The 15,745-nt window shown below is 57.5% G+C and overlaps 1 protein-coding gene across 5 annotated transcripts in view; it reads left to right on the top strand.

Annotated features, from left to right (window-relative positions):
- The window catches only part of PKD1 (polycystin 1, transient receptor potential channel interacting), a 96,904-nt gene that overhangs the window by 75,993 nt on the left and 5,166 nt on the right, over window positions 1-15,745 (top strand). For 4 of the 5 annotated variants that reach the window (XM_035340054.1, XM_035340052.1, XM_035340055.1 and 1 more), the window contains 23 exons: window positions 874-1,018; window positions 1,862-2,464; window positions 2,949-3,105; window positions 3,855-4,107; window positions 4,722-4,917; window positions 6,014-6,184; window positions 6,289-6,432; window positions 6,767-6,977; window positions 7,338-7,464; window positions 8,202-8,318; window positions 8,539-8,588; window positions 9,025-9,227; window positions 9,440-9,545; window positions 10,186-10,304; window positions 11,413-11,615; window positions 11,922-12,116; window positions 12,614-12,753; window positions 13,116-13,243; window positions 13,584-13,752; window positions 14,063-14,188; window positions 14,347-14,521; window positions 14,919-15,206; window positions 15,580-15,714. In XM_035340054.1, coding sequence (XP_035195945.1) covers window positions 874-1,018; window positions 1,862-2,464; window positions 2,949-3,105; window positions 3,855-4,107; window positions 4,722-4,917; window positions 6,014-6,184; window positions 6,289-6,432; window positions 6,767-6,977; window positions 7,338-7,464; window positions 8,202-8,318; window positions 8,539-8,588; window positions 9,025-9,227; window positions 9,440-9,545; window positions 10,186-10,304; window positions 11,413-11,615; window positions 11,922-12,116; window positions 12,614-12,753; window positions 13,116-13,243; window positions 13,584-13,752; window positions 14,063-14,188; window positions 14,347-14,521; window positions 14,919-15,206; window positions 15,580-15,714 — 4,161 coding nt within the window. The remainder of the gene's footprint in view (window positions 1-873; window positions 1,019-1,861; window positions 2,465-2,948; window positions 3,106-3,854; window positions 4,108-4,721; window positions 4,918-6,013; window positions 6,185-6,288; window positions 6,433-6,766; window positions 6,978-7,337; window positions 7,465-8,201; window positions 8,319-8,538; window positions 8,589-9,024; window positions 9,228-9,439; window positions 9,546-10,185; window positions 10,305-11,412; window positions 11,616-11,921; window positions 12,117-12,613; window positions 12,754-13,115; window positions 13,244-13,583; window positions 13,753-14,062; window positions 14,189-14,346; window positions 14,522-14,918; window positions 15,207-15,579; window positions 15,715-15,745) is intronic. The other variant, XM_035340057.1, reaches the window with a different exon arrangement.

Consider the following 15,745-nt stretch of genomic DNA (forward strand, 5'->3'; position numbering starts at 1 on the left):
AGTAGGTTCTTTCCTCCTGACCTCGATACCTCAGTCTGTCTTGCTGTCATACAGAGTACGTCCTAGCTTCTCATAGCTTATAAATACAGGCAAAACCAGGGGAATTCTGGACCTGCGGACACTGTTTTAATTCTTCACCAAAACATATGGTGAATCACGTCTGAATCCTGCGATGATTAAAAGAAAAAGATGAATAAGAGCAAGGAACTGGCCTGTGGTAACAGCTTCCATGTGTTGCCTCGGTCCCTCCCATCCAGCCCTCGAGAGCGCTGGGAGCTGCAGGCCGTGGCTGGAACATTCTGTTTCTTGGACACGTCTGGGAGCAGAGGGAGGGACATCCATCATGCCTGAGTGGCAGGATCCCTCCCACAGTTTCCAGGAGTATTTGGACACCAAAGTGGATTCAGTTAGGGCCAGGCCTTGCTGCCGTTGAAGGCAGTTGAGCGTGTGGAGGAATCCTGTGCAGCTCCTCCTGGTTGATTTCTGTAGGAGCAGTGTGTGGCCCCAAACGGGTGCTCATGAGTTGCAACGACAGAAGATGTGCTTGGTGCTTACAGCCGGACCTCAGGGAATCTGAATGTGCTGCCCTTTGAGGTCCTTTCCAACCCTAACACGTCCTCCATCATCTCTTAGCATGTCTGCCTGCACGCTGGCAGGTGGGAGCATGAGGGGAGGTGGGTGGAAGGCTTCTGGAGACACCCACAAAGTCTTGGCACCTCGCAGTGTGGGCAGAGCAGCCTTGGTCTCCGCGGGTACCTCCTCGGGGCTGGAAAGAGCAGGGATAACATGGAGAATGAAATTAGTATTTGAACAAATGTTCTCGGGTCTTTGTAGGACTGAGGAGGCTGAATCAGGCTGTGTTTCCCTGTGCAGGTGGTGAGCAAGGAGATGGTCTGCAAGTCCTGCCTGACAAGGACCTTGAACAAGCTGGAGACCATGATGACCATTCTGCAGGGGGAAACGACCCAGGGCACCGTGACCCCGACGGGCATCGCCGACAACATTCTCAACATCACAGGTGGGTTCTGTTCACGTGGGGGTGGGGGGCGTTTGACCACGCTGCTGTGAGCACACAGCTCCCTGCTCGGGCTGCTGCACAGCAGCAGGCTGAGGGAAGCTCTGCAGGCTTTCACCTGGACCAGAGGTTTGGCTCGTGCCTTTTCGAGATGTTAGGGGAATCGTGTCTAAGATTTGGAGCATGGCACCCCCATTGCTTTATTCTCCCTGTACTTTTCCCAGGGTTATCCTGGCTTTGTCAGCTGTCTCAGTGGATATTTAAATATGAGAGCTGTTAGTAAACTCTCCAGTACTTCAGGGAATTGTCCTTCTTGTAAAGAATGAATAACAGATACGGCTTCCAGATACTCGCCTTCCTGGTTGCAATCTGAGCAGGGTACCAGTCTTCACTGGGCACCCCTGCATACTGGAAATTGCCACCTGGCTGCAAGCAGTGGCACCTTCTTTGCACTGCTCATTATAAATTTCTGAGCGTTTTGCACTACATAATGCAAAAACTTGGTAGGATGTTTGCTTTATCCGTTCCTTCCCTGCTTCCCAATCTGCTCTTCCTGTCACTTCACAGGAGAAAAATAAAGCCTGTCATGATTAAGTCCTCATCTCCAAACATTGTAGATTAGCCCAGACCTGGCAGGAAGAATTGACAGCTCTATTTTCAGCTCAGGGCTACTGAACACTTCCAGCGTGGAAGGTCACTGTATGCAGTGCAGAGTTACAGTGAGAAAACAGCAAGGAAAGGCCTGTCTGGTTGCTTTGGGAAGGTGTCAGATGCTATCTAGATGTTAGTAGTTATCTAGTCTGTTTACCAGCTCCTCTGTTTGCACTGTCATTTCTCTCCTGACAGGTGACTTAATCCACCTCGTCAATACAGTTTCACAAGAGTCCAAGCCCCAGGAACTGCTTGCTGATTCCCACAACCTGCTGCTAGCTCCCAAAGCCTACAACCTGTCTTCCAGCCTGATGCGCATCCTCATGAAGTCTCGAGTGCTGAATGAAGAGCCCCTTGAGCTGGTGGGAGGAGAAATTAAGGCCACAGGCAAAAGATCTGATCCCTTTAACTTGCTTTGCTATGAGAACACGCCAAACTGCCAGTTCTCCATCCCCCAGGCTTTCAACACCACCCTTTCCAACTTGACCGATGTTATTCAAGTCATGTTCCAAGTGGACTCCAACCCGTTCCCCTTTGGTTACATCAGCAACTACACCGTGTCCACGAAGGTGGCCTCCATGGAGTTCCAGACCCACAACGGAGTGCAGATCCCCATTGGCAGCCTGGACTCGGAGAAAGCCATCACCGTCATGGTGTCCAACAGCACGGACGCTGACAATCTCGCTGCTGGCACCGAAGTCATCGAGGCAAGAACGTCTGTGAACCTCATCGTGACCATGGAGAGCAACAATCGAGAAGCAGGACTGCACTTCAGGCTCACCTACAAAGTCCTGAATGGTAGCTCAGAGCCAGCTCCCGTGCTCTTTGCTGTTTCTTCCCGTGGGTGGGGAGGGCTGGCTTGGAGGCACAGGACGGCTGTGTCAGGGGGTGTGTTTGGGAGCACATCTCGGGACAGCAAGTCCTGTACTGCACTGCTGAGGTCGCAGCTGTCATGGGCATTATCCAACCCCGGTGCAATCCTTGTCTGTGGATTCTGACACTGAGAAGCCTTTTGTTTTTCCCAGCAAAATGTGGCTTCTGTGAGCGGTGTTGGCTCCAGAGGGAGTTTGTCCTGTTTCTGGACCAGGCACACTGGGATCCAGAGCCTCCTGCTCAGGAATCCTCCGAGCTGCAGGCAGAGTGCAGTCAGGAAAAGCATCTCTCCCAACTCCGTGTTCCTGACACTCCTCCCTGAGCATCCACTGCTGGCAGCAGCCGTGTGGCTGAGCTCTCCCTGGTGTTTATAAAGTACTTTCTGTTCTTTCTCTCTCTCCCCGTGCAGATCACTACATTGCGAGCGAGCCTGAGCCGTTCATCATGGCCTATCTCCACCATGAACCGGAGCCCAACGAGTACAACTGCACTGCCTCGAAGAAAATCAGCCTGGAGGCCCTGTCTGGAGATGACCACAAGCTCTACACCTTCTTCACCTCGCCACTGTAAGAGCACCCTCCCTTGTGATCCCTGCCGCCCCGGGCTGTCCCGTGGAGGTACACGAGGGATTCCCAGAGCTTGCCGTGGCTAATGCTGGGCTGCCGTGGGCTGCTCTGCACGTGGGGTTTGGAGCCAAGCTCTCTTCTTTTTGTCAGAGCAGTCATTCCTGTAACTTCAGTCGCTGACTTGCTGCCTTTCCCAGGAGTGTGTGTGTGTTCATGCCTCGTGTTATTTATGAGCCGTTCCTAGGCATGATCTGAGAAGCAAGGCGGGCAGCTTGGGAATAGGCGGGGCAGGAGTGGAGCCACTGTTGTGTAAGTTGACACAACTTCCATGGCTTTTGGTAACAGCACACTCAAAGAGGAATTAATCGTCCTAATGAGTGAGTCTGCTCCCAGCCAAGGATTGAAGTTGCTCTGGAAGAGTCGTGGGGGTCAGTGGGACACAGGGAACGGCCGGGCGGGAGAGCTGTGCAGGGCTCACAGCACACAGATGAGAGGGGGACAGGCAGTGCAGTGCTCCCAGGTACTGAAATAATGCAAAGAGAGAAGAATTCAAGGGGTCTGTAGAGCTGCAGAACTTCTGCACAGTCAGAGGGCTGTGCAGATTATACCACGTTCACCGGGCCCTTCTCCTCCTGTGTGCTTACCTGTCCCTGCAGGGGGGTGATTTCCATGGGCGCGCATCCACCACACTGGGGTTTGCGTCTCTTCAGCCCGTGGGTAACCATGTCTTGCTGTCTCACCCTCTCCAGAACGGACGACACCGTCCAGAAGTATTACTTCAACATCACCAACCATTTCAGCTGGTCCCCGGTGGAGGTGACCCTGGGGCTGTACACGTCCCTGTGCCAGTACTTCAGCGAGCAGGAGCGACGGTGGAAGACAGAAGGCATCGTCCCGCTCGAGGAGACCAGGCCAGACCAGGCTGTGTGCTTAACCCAGCACCTCACCGCCTTCGGGGCCAGCCTCTTTGTGCCCCCAAACTCTGTCCAGTTCATCTTCCCTGTGAGTAGAACAAAGCAGAGGCTGTGTGATGTTGTCACTTCTGAACAACCTGTGGTCACCTAGAGGTCTTGGGCTCCTGCTGCTGTTCACGTTTGGGCTGGGTGGTGGTTGGCAGACCTGCAGCCGTACCTGTGCACCTTTGGGAGCTGCAGACGAGCACAGAGGGGCTGTGTCCCCTGGTCGTGAGTCCTGGCTGCTGATGCCAACAGCAGCCGTTTGCAGATGGCTTTACTCCCCAGTCTGAATACCTCGCAGCGTGCTCACCTATTTTTGTGAGCCGCCAAATGCTCCTCCCAGCTGTCACAGCATTGTTTTATCCTGGAGAGCTTGCACCTGGCAGCTGCTCCCTGGCTCCCGGGGACATTGGGGCTCCTTCCAGCTCTGCCGCTGTGCCGTAGGTGGGAGCAGAGAGGTCCCTGCGGCTGCTGCAGCGAGCTGCTGTCCGCAGCGAGCATGAGCCCTGAGCACAGTGTGAGCAGGGACAGGTCTCCGGTTCCACGCGGTGTTGTGAGTGATGCTTGTAGCCAGCAAGGAGGCAGCGCAGCTCCTGGGGAGCAGCTCTGGGGTCCTCCTGAGGAAGGAGAGCATCTTTCAGCGTGGTTCTTTTCTTTCAGGCTCCAGGCCCGGGCCTCAACTACATCGTTCTGCTGACGTGCGCCGTCTGCTTCGTGACCTACTCGGTGGCCGCGCTGATTGTGCACAAGCTGGACATGATTGACATCAACCGCGTCGGGGTGATTCCCTTCTGCGGGAAGAATGGGCTGTACAAATACGAGATCCTGGTGAAAACCGGCTGGGGCAGAGGATCAGGTCAGCCCACAGACTCCTCCCATGCTTGACTGCTAGGGTGACATCTGTGCAGCCCCCCCTGAGAGCTCCCCTCAGCACATCCCGCACCAAATGTTCCCTGGCAGGGCCCAGAGCCCAGCTGTCGTGTGAAGGAGCACCGAGCAGTCAGCTCAGGGCTTCCCCACAGCATTCAGATGTTTGTGTCTGGGTGATGATGGAGCAGGAGAAAAAAAGAGACAGGAGCAAAGCGTGCTGCCTCGCCTCTTGCTGCAGGGTGCACCTACTGCTAAAGGGAGCTGCCTGGTACAGAAATAACAGCAGGAGGAGGTTGTGCTTCCTGCTGGGTTGTGCCTCGCTGCTGAAACTCCCCTGCTCCACATCCCTGAAAGGATCATCCTTTCCTGCAGAAGCATCCAGGCCTTGCGGGCACTGTAGTCTGATGATTTTGCTGTCCACCCCCATCCACCTCTTTGTTCTCCCTGCTGAATCTTTCCTAGCAGTGTGAAGGCAGAAAGCTTGGCTTTCTGACCTGGGGCTGCGTTTGTGGCTCGAGCTGCCAGAAGCATCATCCCTGGAAATGCAGGGAGCTGGGACGTGGGAGCTCTGAGCACCACTGGGGTAGGATGCCACCATGTCACTGCTAGAGGCATGTTCCCATTGAACTTAGTGCAACCACTGGTTTCACTGGGAGCTGTTTGTTCCAAAGTCACCCCAAGGACCGTCCAGGCTGAGCAGGTGGACTGGGGAGCATCTGGCAACGGGTACCGGAGAGAAGTCAAAGCAAACGAGTCTTCTGACTGTCTGATGGAAAAAACACCCAGAATAAACGTCTCCTCCCAGTAGGGTGTTAGCAAGTCAAGGAATTTCAGATTCAGTCCCCTCCAAAGTGGAAAACCACGAGTATGCCAAGGACCAGTCTGAGCAGCTGCCCTGCAGTCTGTGTAACACCATCCCGGGGTGTGGGACAGCCGCTGGGGGCATTTCTTCCTCCCAAGTCCCCAGGTGGCCCCCCAGAAGGGCCAAGGCACCTGGCCCCACGTCCCTGGCAGGAAGGCAGGGTTGGAAACAGCTCCGCCTTGGGCAAACTTCCCTAACCGAGCCCCGTTAACCCTGCCAGGTACCACAGCGCACGTGGGGATCGCCCTGTACGGCGTGGACAACAAAAGTGGGCACAGGCACCTGGATGGGGAAAACGCCTTCCACCGCAACAGCCTCGACGTGTTTCAGATCGCCACGGAGCGGAACCTGGGCAGCATCTGGCGCATCCGCATTTGGCACGACAACAAAGGTGGGGCAGGAGCAGGCGTGGGGGCTGAGGCTGCCATCGGGCATCACGGGTTCACACGGGGATTGTCTGCTGTGAAACACGTCTCCTTATCCCTTAACCCTTAGGACTCAGCCCCTCGTGGTACCTGCAGCACGTCATTGTCCGGGACCTGCAGAGCAGCAAGAGCTACTTCTTCCTGGTGAACGACTGGCTGTCCGTGGAGAGCGAAGAGAACGACGGCATGGTGGAGAAGGAGGTTTATGCTGCCAGTGAGTGCTCAGCTCCTGGGCACAGGGCAGGGAGCCTGGGCATGGGGCAGTGCTCCTTGCACCAAGGAAGGGCTCATGCAGGAGACTGCAGAGAGACTGCAGAGCCTGCACACGGCTACAGTCTCACTGCACTGGTGATTTGCACAGCCAAATGCTTTGCTGGGTCCTTTGTGCTAGAGGACAAGGCATGGCTGGGATCCAGCTTTGTAAGAGGGTCTGCATGGGTGCAGTGGGGATGCTTGTTGAATATCAGCCTGCCAGGAGGGACTGCGCCAGCCCCAGCTGGGTACCCTCTCTTGTGTTGCTGACCCTGAAAGTCTCTCTCTGTGCTCAGGTGAGACGGAGCTGAGGAGCTTCTCCCGGATCTTCATAGCAGAGCTGCAGCGAGGATTCTTCGAGAAGCACGTCTGGCTGTCCATGTGGGACCGCCCGCCTCGCAGCCGCTTCACCCGTGTCCAGAGGGCCACCTGCTGCTCCCTCCTCGTCTTCCTCTTCCTCTGTGCCAATGCCGTGTGGTACGGCATGGTGGGGAACGTACACCTCAGGTGCGCTGTGCCCTCGGTGCTCTGCCCAGTCCCTGAGCTCCTCCTGTGCTTCCCCTTAGGTGGGGCAGGACAGACCTTAGGTCTGCTGCTGACAGCTGCCTTGCTTGTGGCCTTGAGCTTGCCCTTCCCCTTGCAAAGAATTTGGGATCAGGACGTGGGTTGTGGAGGACCAAGGAGACCCTGATCGGCTTTTCCCCTTGCCCAGTTTTGCCGTGCCGTTTGTTAGCACAGCCTGTGCCCATTTCTTTCCCTGCACGCCTGAAATGCCCAGTTGTGCTCTTCTGTCTTGCTCTCTGCTTGGCTGGCCACCCCGAGTGCTCCTGCTAACACCCATCTCCAATCTCTCTCGGTTCTCTGCAGCAACGGAGCCATTTCCAACCTGGTGCCTGTTAACGTGGACACCGTGGCTGTCGGTCTGGTGTCCAGCGTGGTGGTCTACCCTCTCTACTTGGTCATTTTATTTCTCTTCCGGATGGCTCGTGGCAAGGTAATGAGGCTGCCCAAATGGGTGTGCTCATCTGGGGCCATGTTCTGCCCTTGGTGGTATATCACGTCCTCAGCTGGTTGTCTCCCAGCTGCCCTTCTGCACTGCCCTGCCTCCTGGCCAGAGCCAGGGACCATGCAGGGCTCTGCCCCCCTGGCTTTAGAGGGACAGATCACTGTGGTACACATTTGCTGGGGGATGCTGGCTTCTGGCAATGCCCAGACAGGCACCAAAAGGATAGGTTCTAAAAGCTATTTAGGCACTTACTTCATCTCGATTTTGGTAGGTGATAAGTACCCAAATGCCACTGAAAGGCACGACCCGCTGCTTTGGTAGGAGCTGGAGAGAAGCTCAGTCGAGCATTCCTAATGAAATGCCTGCCCTGGGTACAAATTCAGCTGCCTGAACAGAGCTGCGGTTAGGCAGCTGTGGAAGGATTAGCTGGGGATTTAATGACTAGTTACACACAATTAACAGCCTCATTAAGTACTGCAGCCAGCTGCTCAGTGACTGATGAGCAGCAAATGTGTCTGATATTTCTTCTTCCTATAAGCACTCCCTGCTTTTGCAGGGGATTGTAAACCCCTGCAGCTTCTAGGGAACTTGTATGGGTCCTGGGCTGTGGGGCAGTGCCCAAGGCAGCTGGGAGGCAGGGAAGGACATGCCCATTCTCAGCCCCACTGGGCACACTGTCACCTCCGCTCCTCCTCGTTCTGCTCAAGCCTTCCTGTCCCCTGCAGGTCTCCATCAACCACACGCTGACTCACTCCGACCAGCAGTCCCTGGAGATCGACAACTACCTGGACTCCTCGATCCTCGACAGCTCCTTCCCCACCTTCCCTGGGCTGCGGGCAGAGGTAAGCTGCTTCGTGCCTGGAAGCCATGCAGGTGGCTCTGTGGGCTCTCCTGTACCCACACAGCTGCATCCACCTCCGTCGGTGCCAGGACTAAGGCACTCGTGCCTCTGGACAGCACTGGTGGTGGGGAGAGCCACAGCCTTTTGTCTCTGCATAGCTGCTGTTCTGGCCAGGCAGCAGACAGTGTCACGTCCCTGAAATGCCTCCTCTTCCTCCACAGGCCTTCTCTGAGCAAACCAAAACAGATCTGTTCTTGGAGGATTCCAAAAGGTAAGTGGGCTCCTGGGGATGGAGCAAGTAGGGGTTCAATTTTGTTTTCTTCTTCCAGTCTCCCACAGATTATGTCTTCCTTACCAGTGCTGCAGGCTAGCACTTGTGAAACATGTTTCATGGCTCGTGTACTGTTTTGGGTGGGAGAACAGAGGGCCATCAAAGGCCAGCTGCCTGCAGGCAGCGGAGCTCTGCTGGCCTGTGTTTTACCAGAGCCAGTAACTCCTTGTTGCCAGAGGGTGGAAGGTAGCATTGTTCTGAGCAGTCGCCCACCGCCCTTTGCAGATCTCAGTGCAGCCACGTGCAGGCAGATGGAGGCTGTGCTCCCGCAGCCCTTCCCCTCCCAGGCAGGCCTGCACACTAACACCATCACCTTCCTCCTGCTCCCCATTCCCGTGACGTGCCTGACCGCGCGCCGCGCTCTGTTCTCCCGCAGCCTCGTGCGGTGGCCCTCCAGCGAGGCGCTGCTCAGCTGGCCAGACCTCCTCAGCGACCCCTCCATCATGGGCAACACCATCCAGAAGCTGAAGAGAGGCCGGGCCAGCCGCCACCTGGGGCTCGAGGCCCCGCTAGCGGCTGAGGAGGACAGCCTGTCCCTTGGCGTTCACCAGGGGCAGCCGCGGTACTTCTCTGCCTCAGGTGGGTGCAAGCAGCGCTGCTCTGTGCCGAATGCAGCCTGATCTGGTGCCTGGGAGCTCCGGGGAAACAGAATAGCACAGCTTGCCACCAGGCTGGCTTCAATTTGCAAGGCAGAATAGGGATTGCATTTTTTAATGGGGATTTCAGAACCCTCCCGGGGCGGGGGTCTGCGTGCTGTGCTCCTGCCAATGCCCTCTGCTCTGTTTCCCCAGATGAGGACCTCATACGGCAGATCCTAGCAGATGGAGCTAGTGGCATCTCCCACTCCCAGGACCTGGGGCCGTACATGAGGGCTGAAACAGATCTGATCTCAGGCCTGTAAGTACGGGGGGAGCAGAGTCCTCCCCACAAGGCAGGTGGAACCGGTGTCTCCTGTCCTTGCCCTTGCTGCTGTTGTGCCAGCCAGCTCTGCTGCATGCAGCCATGGCGAGCTGAGCTGGGCTTTGTGGCACTGTGAAGCCCCAGGACAGCCGTGTCACACAGTCACTGTGTCACTGTGATTCCTGCAGCCTGCACAGGGCTCCAGGAGGGCTCTGCATCCCTTCCAGGAGCCACCTGGAATATCCCCTAAAGCCCTGGCTGGAGAAATGGCTCCAGAGCTTCATGGGCTGCTGATGAAGTGGAGGCACTTTGGGGAGGGGGCTTTGAATCCCTGATGTGTTACCGTGCCCAGAGCACCCTGCGTTGGGGTGCTGGCACTGCCCGGTTGGGCTGGCAGCTCACAGATAGCCAGCACTAAGCAGCAGGGCGAGGGAGGGGAAAGACTTGCAGCCCTCTGCAAAAGGCAGACAGGTGTCAGTGCGTGACCGGTGTCAGTGCATGACCAGTGTCAGGGCACTGGCAGCCTGAGCCTGCTGCCGTACCAAATGCCTCTGCCTGGCCTAGGCCGCTGTGCTGCTGACAGCCTGACACTGCAGCACCCACACGGCTCGCTGACAGCACCCCTTTGCCTCTGCAGCTCCAGTGTGTTCGGGGAGAAGGTGGAGACTGTCATGATGCAGAAGCTGAACGACAAAGGCCAGGGCATGGCAGCTCCTCCCCGGGAAGTGAGCAGGTCGGCCAAGTCGACGTGGACAGGTACCAGGGCTGTGCCCAGCGGCAGCGCCGTGGGCCCTCGGGGACGGGCAGGGGCCCTCGGGGACGGGCAGGGGCCGTGGCACACAGTGTGGCTGGGAGGAACAGGCAGGTAAGCAGAGCGTTAGGAGAGGCTGCTCCCATAGGGATGTGTTTGCTATTTCCTGCCAGCCTGGGGGCCTGAATCGAGCAGACCCCAGGACACCATTCATTCTGTTGCATCCCCTGCCATGCACCTTAGGGGAGCTCAGCTCACAGCTTCTTCGGTTCCTCAGCTCTCTGCAGCCCTCTGCAGCCACCAATTCCTTCATTCATCCAGCACAAGGATGCAGAGTGAGGGTCTCTGTTAGCGGAAAAGGAGTCAAATGCCAATGAAAGTCCAAACCAGCTAGCAAAGCAGAGGAGGAGAGGTGCTTCCTCCTGGACCATGCGACACAGCAGCCGACCAGCTGGGGCTGCATGAGCGAGATGTCAGGCCTGCGGGTGGGAGGTGCCAGGCTGCCCCGTGGAGAAGCTGAGCACCAGTTCTGGGAGTGAGCTCTGGGCTTCCTGAGGCACAGCCTCCTTAGGACAGGCCGCAGCAGAGAGAATTGGACACGGCAGTAAATCCTTCTGGATCTGCTACAATCCCTCCGTTCATCGTGCTTGATGAATGGCTGGGGTACCTTTATGCCGGCACTGGTTCAGATGGGTGGATGAAAGAAGCCGTGCCCGAGCAAGCCCCGGGGCAGGGTGGCCTGGCAGTCTGAAGGCTGTGACAGTTCCGTGTGGCTTTTCACAGGTCTTGACCGCAGCACTTCCAGCCAGGCTGGGCATGCCCCGTTTCCTGGGGCTCCCATGGAAAGCAGGGAGCTGATCCCACTGCCAAGGCAGGATCCCATCTCCTGCTGCCCACCCTGCTGCTGCAGATGGGAGGCTGCTGTGCTGGGCTGGCTGTGGTTCAGGCTGCTTTCCCTGTTCGTGCTTAGTGGGAGATGTCTGGGACAATCCCTCCCAACTCTCCCGGGACTGGTGGCGAGTTCTCTGCTGCCATGAGGGATGTGCTCAGCCCTCCCTGTGCCCACTGGGACCCTTCAGCAGTGACAGTTGCTCTCGTTTCTCTTTCCTCCAGTCGCAGACCAAACGTTCAGGAAGCGCTTGCTGCCCCCCTGGTGCTCCTATCTGGCTCATGGGATCAGTCTCTTTCTCTTTGCCACCTCCACGGGGGTCTCGGTGTGGATTGGGGTAGGCTTTTCCTCCAGCGTCGCCCTCATGTGGCTTATCTCAGGGATATTCAGCTTCCTGGCGTCCTTCTTGGTCTGGGAGCCCCTGAAGGTAAGAACAAAAGGGAGGACACAAGCACTTACCTGTCCGTGTGCACGTATTAGCTGCAATTAACATCTTGTCCGGATACTAATCAAGTCCTGCCAGACACAGGGGACTGAATTCTGCAGAGGAGGAAGGGTGGGCACAACAGCAGCGTCAGGGGTGGCAGGTGGTGGCAGTATGTTTTACAGGCTGCTCCACAAAGCGGTGCTCAGCTGTCGTGCCCTGTCGCTGAAGGGCAAACAAGAGCTGCTGCCCAGCGGGTCTGGTGGCACGGCTCTGCTCTGCGAGCCCCCAACGTGCTGCTGTCCCCAGGTGCTGCTGGAAGCCCTCTATTTCTCACTGGTTGCCAAGCGCTTGCACCCAGAGGAAGATGACACCTTGGTGGAGCACCCGTTTGTTGAGCACGTTTCTGAGAAGATCAGCAAAGTCCGACCCCCACAGGGATTTGCCCTTTTCCAGGCCAAGGAGGAGGCCAGGAAGGTCAAGCTGCTGCACAGGATGCTGAAGGTAAGACCCGGCCCTGATGCCCGGGGAAAAAGAAAACTAATTAACAGGGTCTTGTGAAGCATTACAACTCCCCGCCTAGGAGCAGAACTCCCCGTTTCTTTGTAGATCATTCCGTACCTACCTTCTGTGCTGGTGCTGGGAATACACGGCTGCTTTCCAGCATCCAGCTGCTGCTAACTGAGTGCCATTCCTTTAAAGAGCAAAAACTCCTGTGCCTGCTTTTATAAACCGAGCTGCCGGCCACAGCAGCTGCTGCAGGGAGTTGTGCGGTGTGTACCAGCTGAAACACGGAGCTGGGCTGGCTGCCCAGGGGAGACAAACAAAGAGCCCGTGGCCTGGGTTTTGTTTTAACCTGCTTCCCACTGGGAATTAGCAGCACGCTCTGGGGCCTGATCCCGCTGCACCCAGTGGAAGGCATTGATTCCTGCAGGGACAGGGCTGGGCCCCGACCTCATCCTGCTGTTGGGTACGACCCCTTTCTGCTCTCTGCTTGCCAGAACTTCCTCATCTACATGATGTTCTTGCTGGTGATCCTGCTTACCAACTACGGAGACGCCACCCGCAACAGCAGGGCCTTCCTCCTGCAGAGCTCCATCAAGCAGCAGCTGGGCAGCAGCGAGTTCCTCCGCATCAAGAGGTAACTGCAGAGAGCCTGGGCTGGGGTGGGCTGAGCAATCCCCTCTGATGGCCAGCCAGCAGAGCGAGGGGCAGGTACCTGCTAGTTCCTTCCAGGCCTCCAGGATTTCTCTGGGGGTCAGCATCGAGTGGATTCATTCACCTTTAGGTCTTGCCCATCAAATAACCATTCTCACCCAGCTGGAGCACAGCTCACAGAGGGGGTGCAGGTTCTGCCCTGCCTGCTGGCCGCCCACGTGGAGGAGAGCAGCTCGTCTCCCCCGGGTGGAACCCAGATGTCCAGATCATGGCTGAGACGTGCAGACACTGCCCCAGCAGAGCTGCTCCAGGAGCTTTGCCTCTCACAGCCGTTCCCTTTTGCAGGTCGGATCAGTTTTGGGTCTGGATGTCGCAGGTGTTCCTCCCGTACCTCTACAACAACCGCTCGGGTCAGGAGAGCCACAGCACCACGCTGGGGGCGGCCCGGCTGCGCCAGCTCCGGCTGCAGGAAGGTAGGGGGACAGCAGCCCTGTTGTCACCTGCTGGGGGGTGGCACGGCCTGGAGGGGTGACATGGCTGGGTCTGGAGGCAGTGGGGTGCTGAGTGGAGCAAGGCAGGGGTTATGGAGGCACTTCGCTCTTTGCAGCCTATTAGTTGCTTCTGGTTCTGCTGCCACCAGATGTGAAATGAACTGGGGCAGTTTTGAGGATGGAGGGGTTTACACAGAAGGGAGAGGTTGATGTGATTTCGGGAGGTGGACGTGGAGGTGGAGGGGAGATGCTAGGGGTGAAGGCTCAGCTGTGTGCCCCTGCACTGGGGTGCTGTGGGGTGACGGTGTTGGTCTCCTTCCAGCTGAGTGCCAGCTCACTGCCCACGACTTCCTCCGCGGGCTGGGCACAGCTGCCGGGAAGAACTGCAGCACCTCGCCCAGCTTCTCCACGGCTGACTATGCAGCAGGCTGGGAAAGGGCAGCCATGAACGTGACAGCCGCGTGGTCCTACTCGCCGCCCGACCTCGCCGGGTAAGGAGCTGCCCCGCAGCTATCTGTGCCTCTGCTCCACGTGCTGGGGACGTTGGAACTTGTCGGGTGATTTAGTGCCCTCACCTCAGTAAGGTCACCTGCAGCCCCTGAGCCCAGCAAAGAGTCAATTAACACAAAAACACCGGGGGCTTTTCCCAAATGCATCCATGCTGGCCCCTGCATGCTGGCAGTTTGAGCAGTGGCAGGCACTTAGCTCCTGCTTTCCCTACCCGCTCAGTCTGCCCGCAGGAGAGCACACCAGGGCTGTTCTGTCTCCAGCTCTCACCCCGTGGCTCGTCTTCCTCTGCAGGGTCTGGTACTGGGGTTACATCTCTTTCTATGATACCGGTGGCTACATCCAGGAGCTGGGGGCTTCGCTAGAGGAAAGCAGGGCTCAGCTGCGTTACCTTCAGCAGCACACCTGGATCGACAACATGTAAGTGTGGCAGGGGCGAACGAAATGTTTTGCTGTCACCGAGATTTTTAAGGGGCAGTACTGGGGATGTCACTGGGAGAAACCCTAGGACCCTACAAAGTGATGGCACCAAAGACGGTGTTGTCCAGGCCCCTGAGCCACTGTTCTTCCCTGCGCAGGAGCCGGGCGGTCTTCGTGGAGCTGATGCAGTACAACCCCAGCGTGGACCTGCACGCTGCCATCACCCTGCAGCTGGAGTTCCTGGGCGCCGGCCAGGCTGTGACCGCGCTCACCATCAGCCCCTTCCCGCTGCTGCGGCTCAGCGGGGGCGTCACGCTGCAGCTGCTCATGATGGTCAGTGTGGTGCCTCGCCCTGCGCCCCTCTCCCCTTCGGTCGCTGCCCAGAGATGCTCAGGGGTCTATCCCCAAGAAAAGCAGCACGGGTCACTGCAGACTAAAGCTCCCCGGCTGGGCCAGGGCTTGCTCCCTCTTCCCTGGGTGCTGCCACCCTGCTGCACGTGCCTTGGACAGGCTTTGGGGGAGCCTCGCTGCTAGGGCAAGGATCAGGATAAGAGGGAGCGAGAGGAAGGTGTGGGAGGACTTGAGGAAGTGTGCTCCAGGGGTAGGCTTGCAGATCCCGGCCTAGTACGTGGGGCTTTTGCTGTCCTGGGGTGCTGCAAGGTCTCCTGGTGCAGCCTGGCAGGCAAGTATTGCCCCTCCTTCCCTGGTAACCTCTCTCTTCTTCCCTCAGGTCTTCCTCATGATGTTCGTGGTCTACTTCGTGGTGTCCGAGTCACTTTCCATCAAGAAGGAGGGCAGGGCCTACTTCACCCTGTGGGGCAACTACGGCCAGTGGGTCTTCATCCTGCTCACCACCTGCACCGTGGTGGTGCACCTCAGCCAGGCCACCCTTGCCGACCAGCAGTGGCTCAAGTACCTCAATAACAGGAAGGGCTTCACCAACTTCTACCAGGTGGCCTTTCTCAACACCATCTTCAGCACCTTGGCTGCCTCTCTCCTCTTCCTCTTGACTGTGCAGGTATGGAGAGGGCTGGCTGGGAGCAGCATGTGGTCAGGGATGTGGGCTTTGGGCTTTGGTCAGGGACGTGGTGGTGGTGGTGGTGGTGGTTGTTTTTAACACCTGGAGCTGGAATGAGACCCAGGGATGTCTGCATCTCCATTAATGACTGGACAGCCCCATGTCCTGAGCCCGTGGGCTCTGGTTTAGCATGTATGCAGGCTGTGCCTGCCTTCCATTGCAAGTTCTCATGTGCAGTCCAAGAGCAGGCAGCACTGTAATGCTGCCTCAGGGCAGGTAGAGCAAGGGAGAAGCTCTGCAGTGCTGGGCAGGTCTTGCAGCACCCTCTGCACCTGAGCCCGTGTTGTAACACCGTCCTCTCCCTCGGTCCTAGGCGGCCCAGCAGCTGCGCTTTGTCAGGCAGTGGTCTGTGTTCGGGAAGACCTTTCAGAAGTCCATGAAGGAGCTGGCGGCTGCAGGGCTGGCTTTCGTGGTCCTCCTCCTGGCGTATGCGCAGCTTGGCTTCCTGGTGAGTACCTGCTCCTCCCGACTGTTCTGGC

This window comes from Oxyura jamaicensis, chromosome 14, assembly GCF_011077185.1.
Source record: "Oxyura jamaicensis isolate SHBP4307 breed ruddy duck chromosome 14, BPBGC_Ojam_1.0, whole genome shotgun sequence".
NCBI classification, from domain to species: domain Eukaryota; kingdom Metazoa; phylum Chordata; class Aves; order Anseriformes; family Anatidae; genus Oxyura; species Oxyura jamaicensis.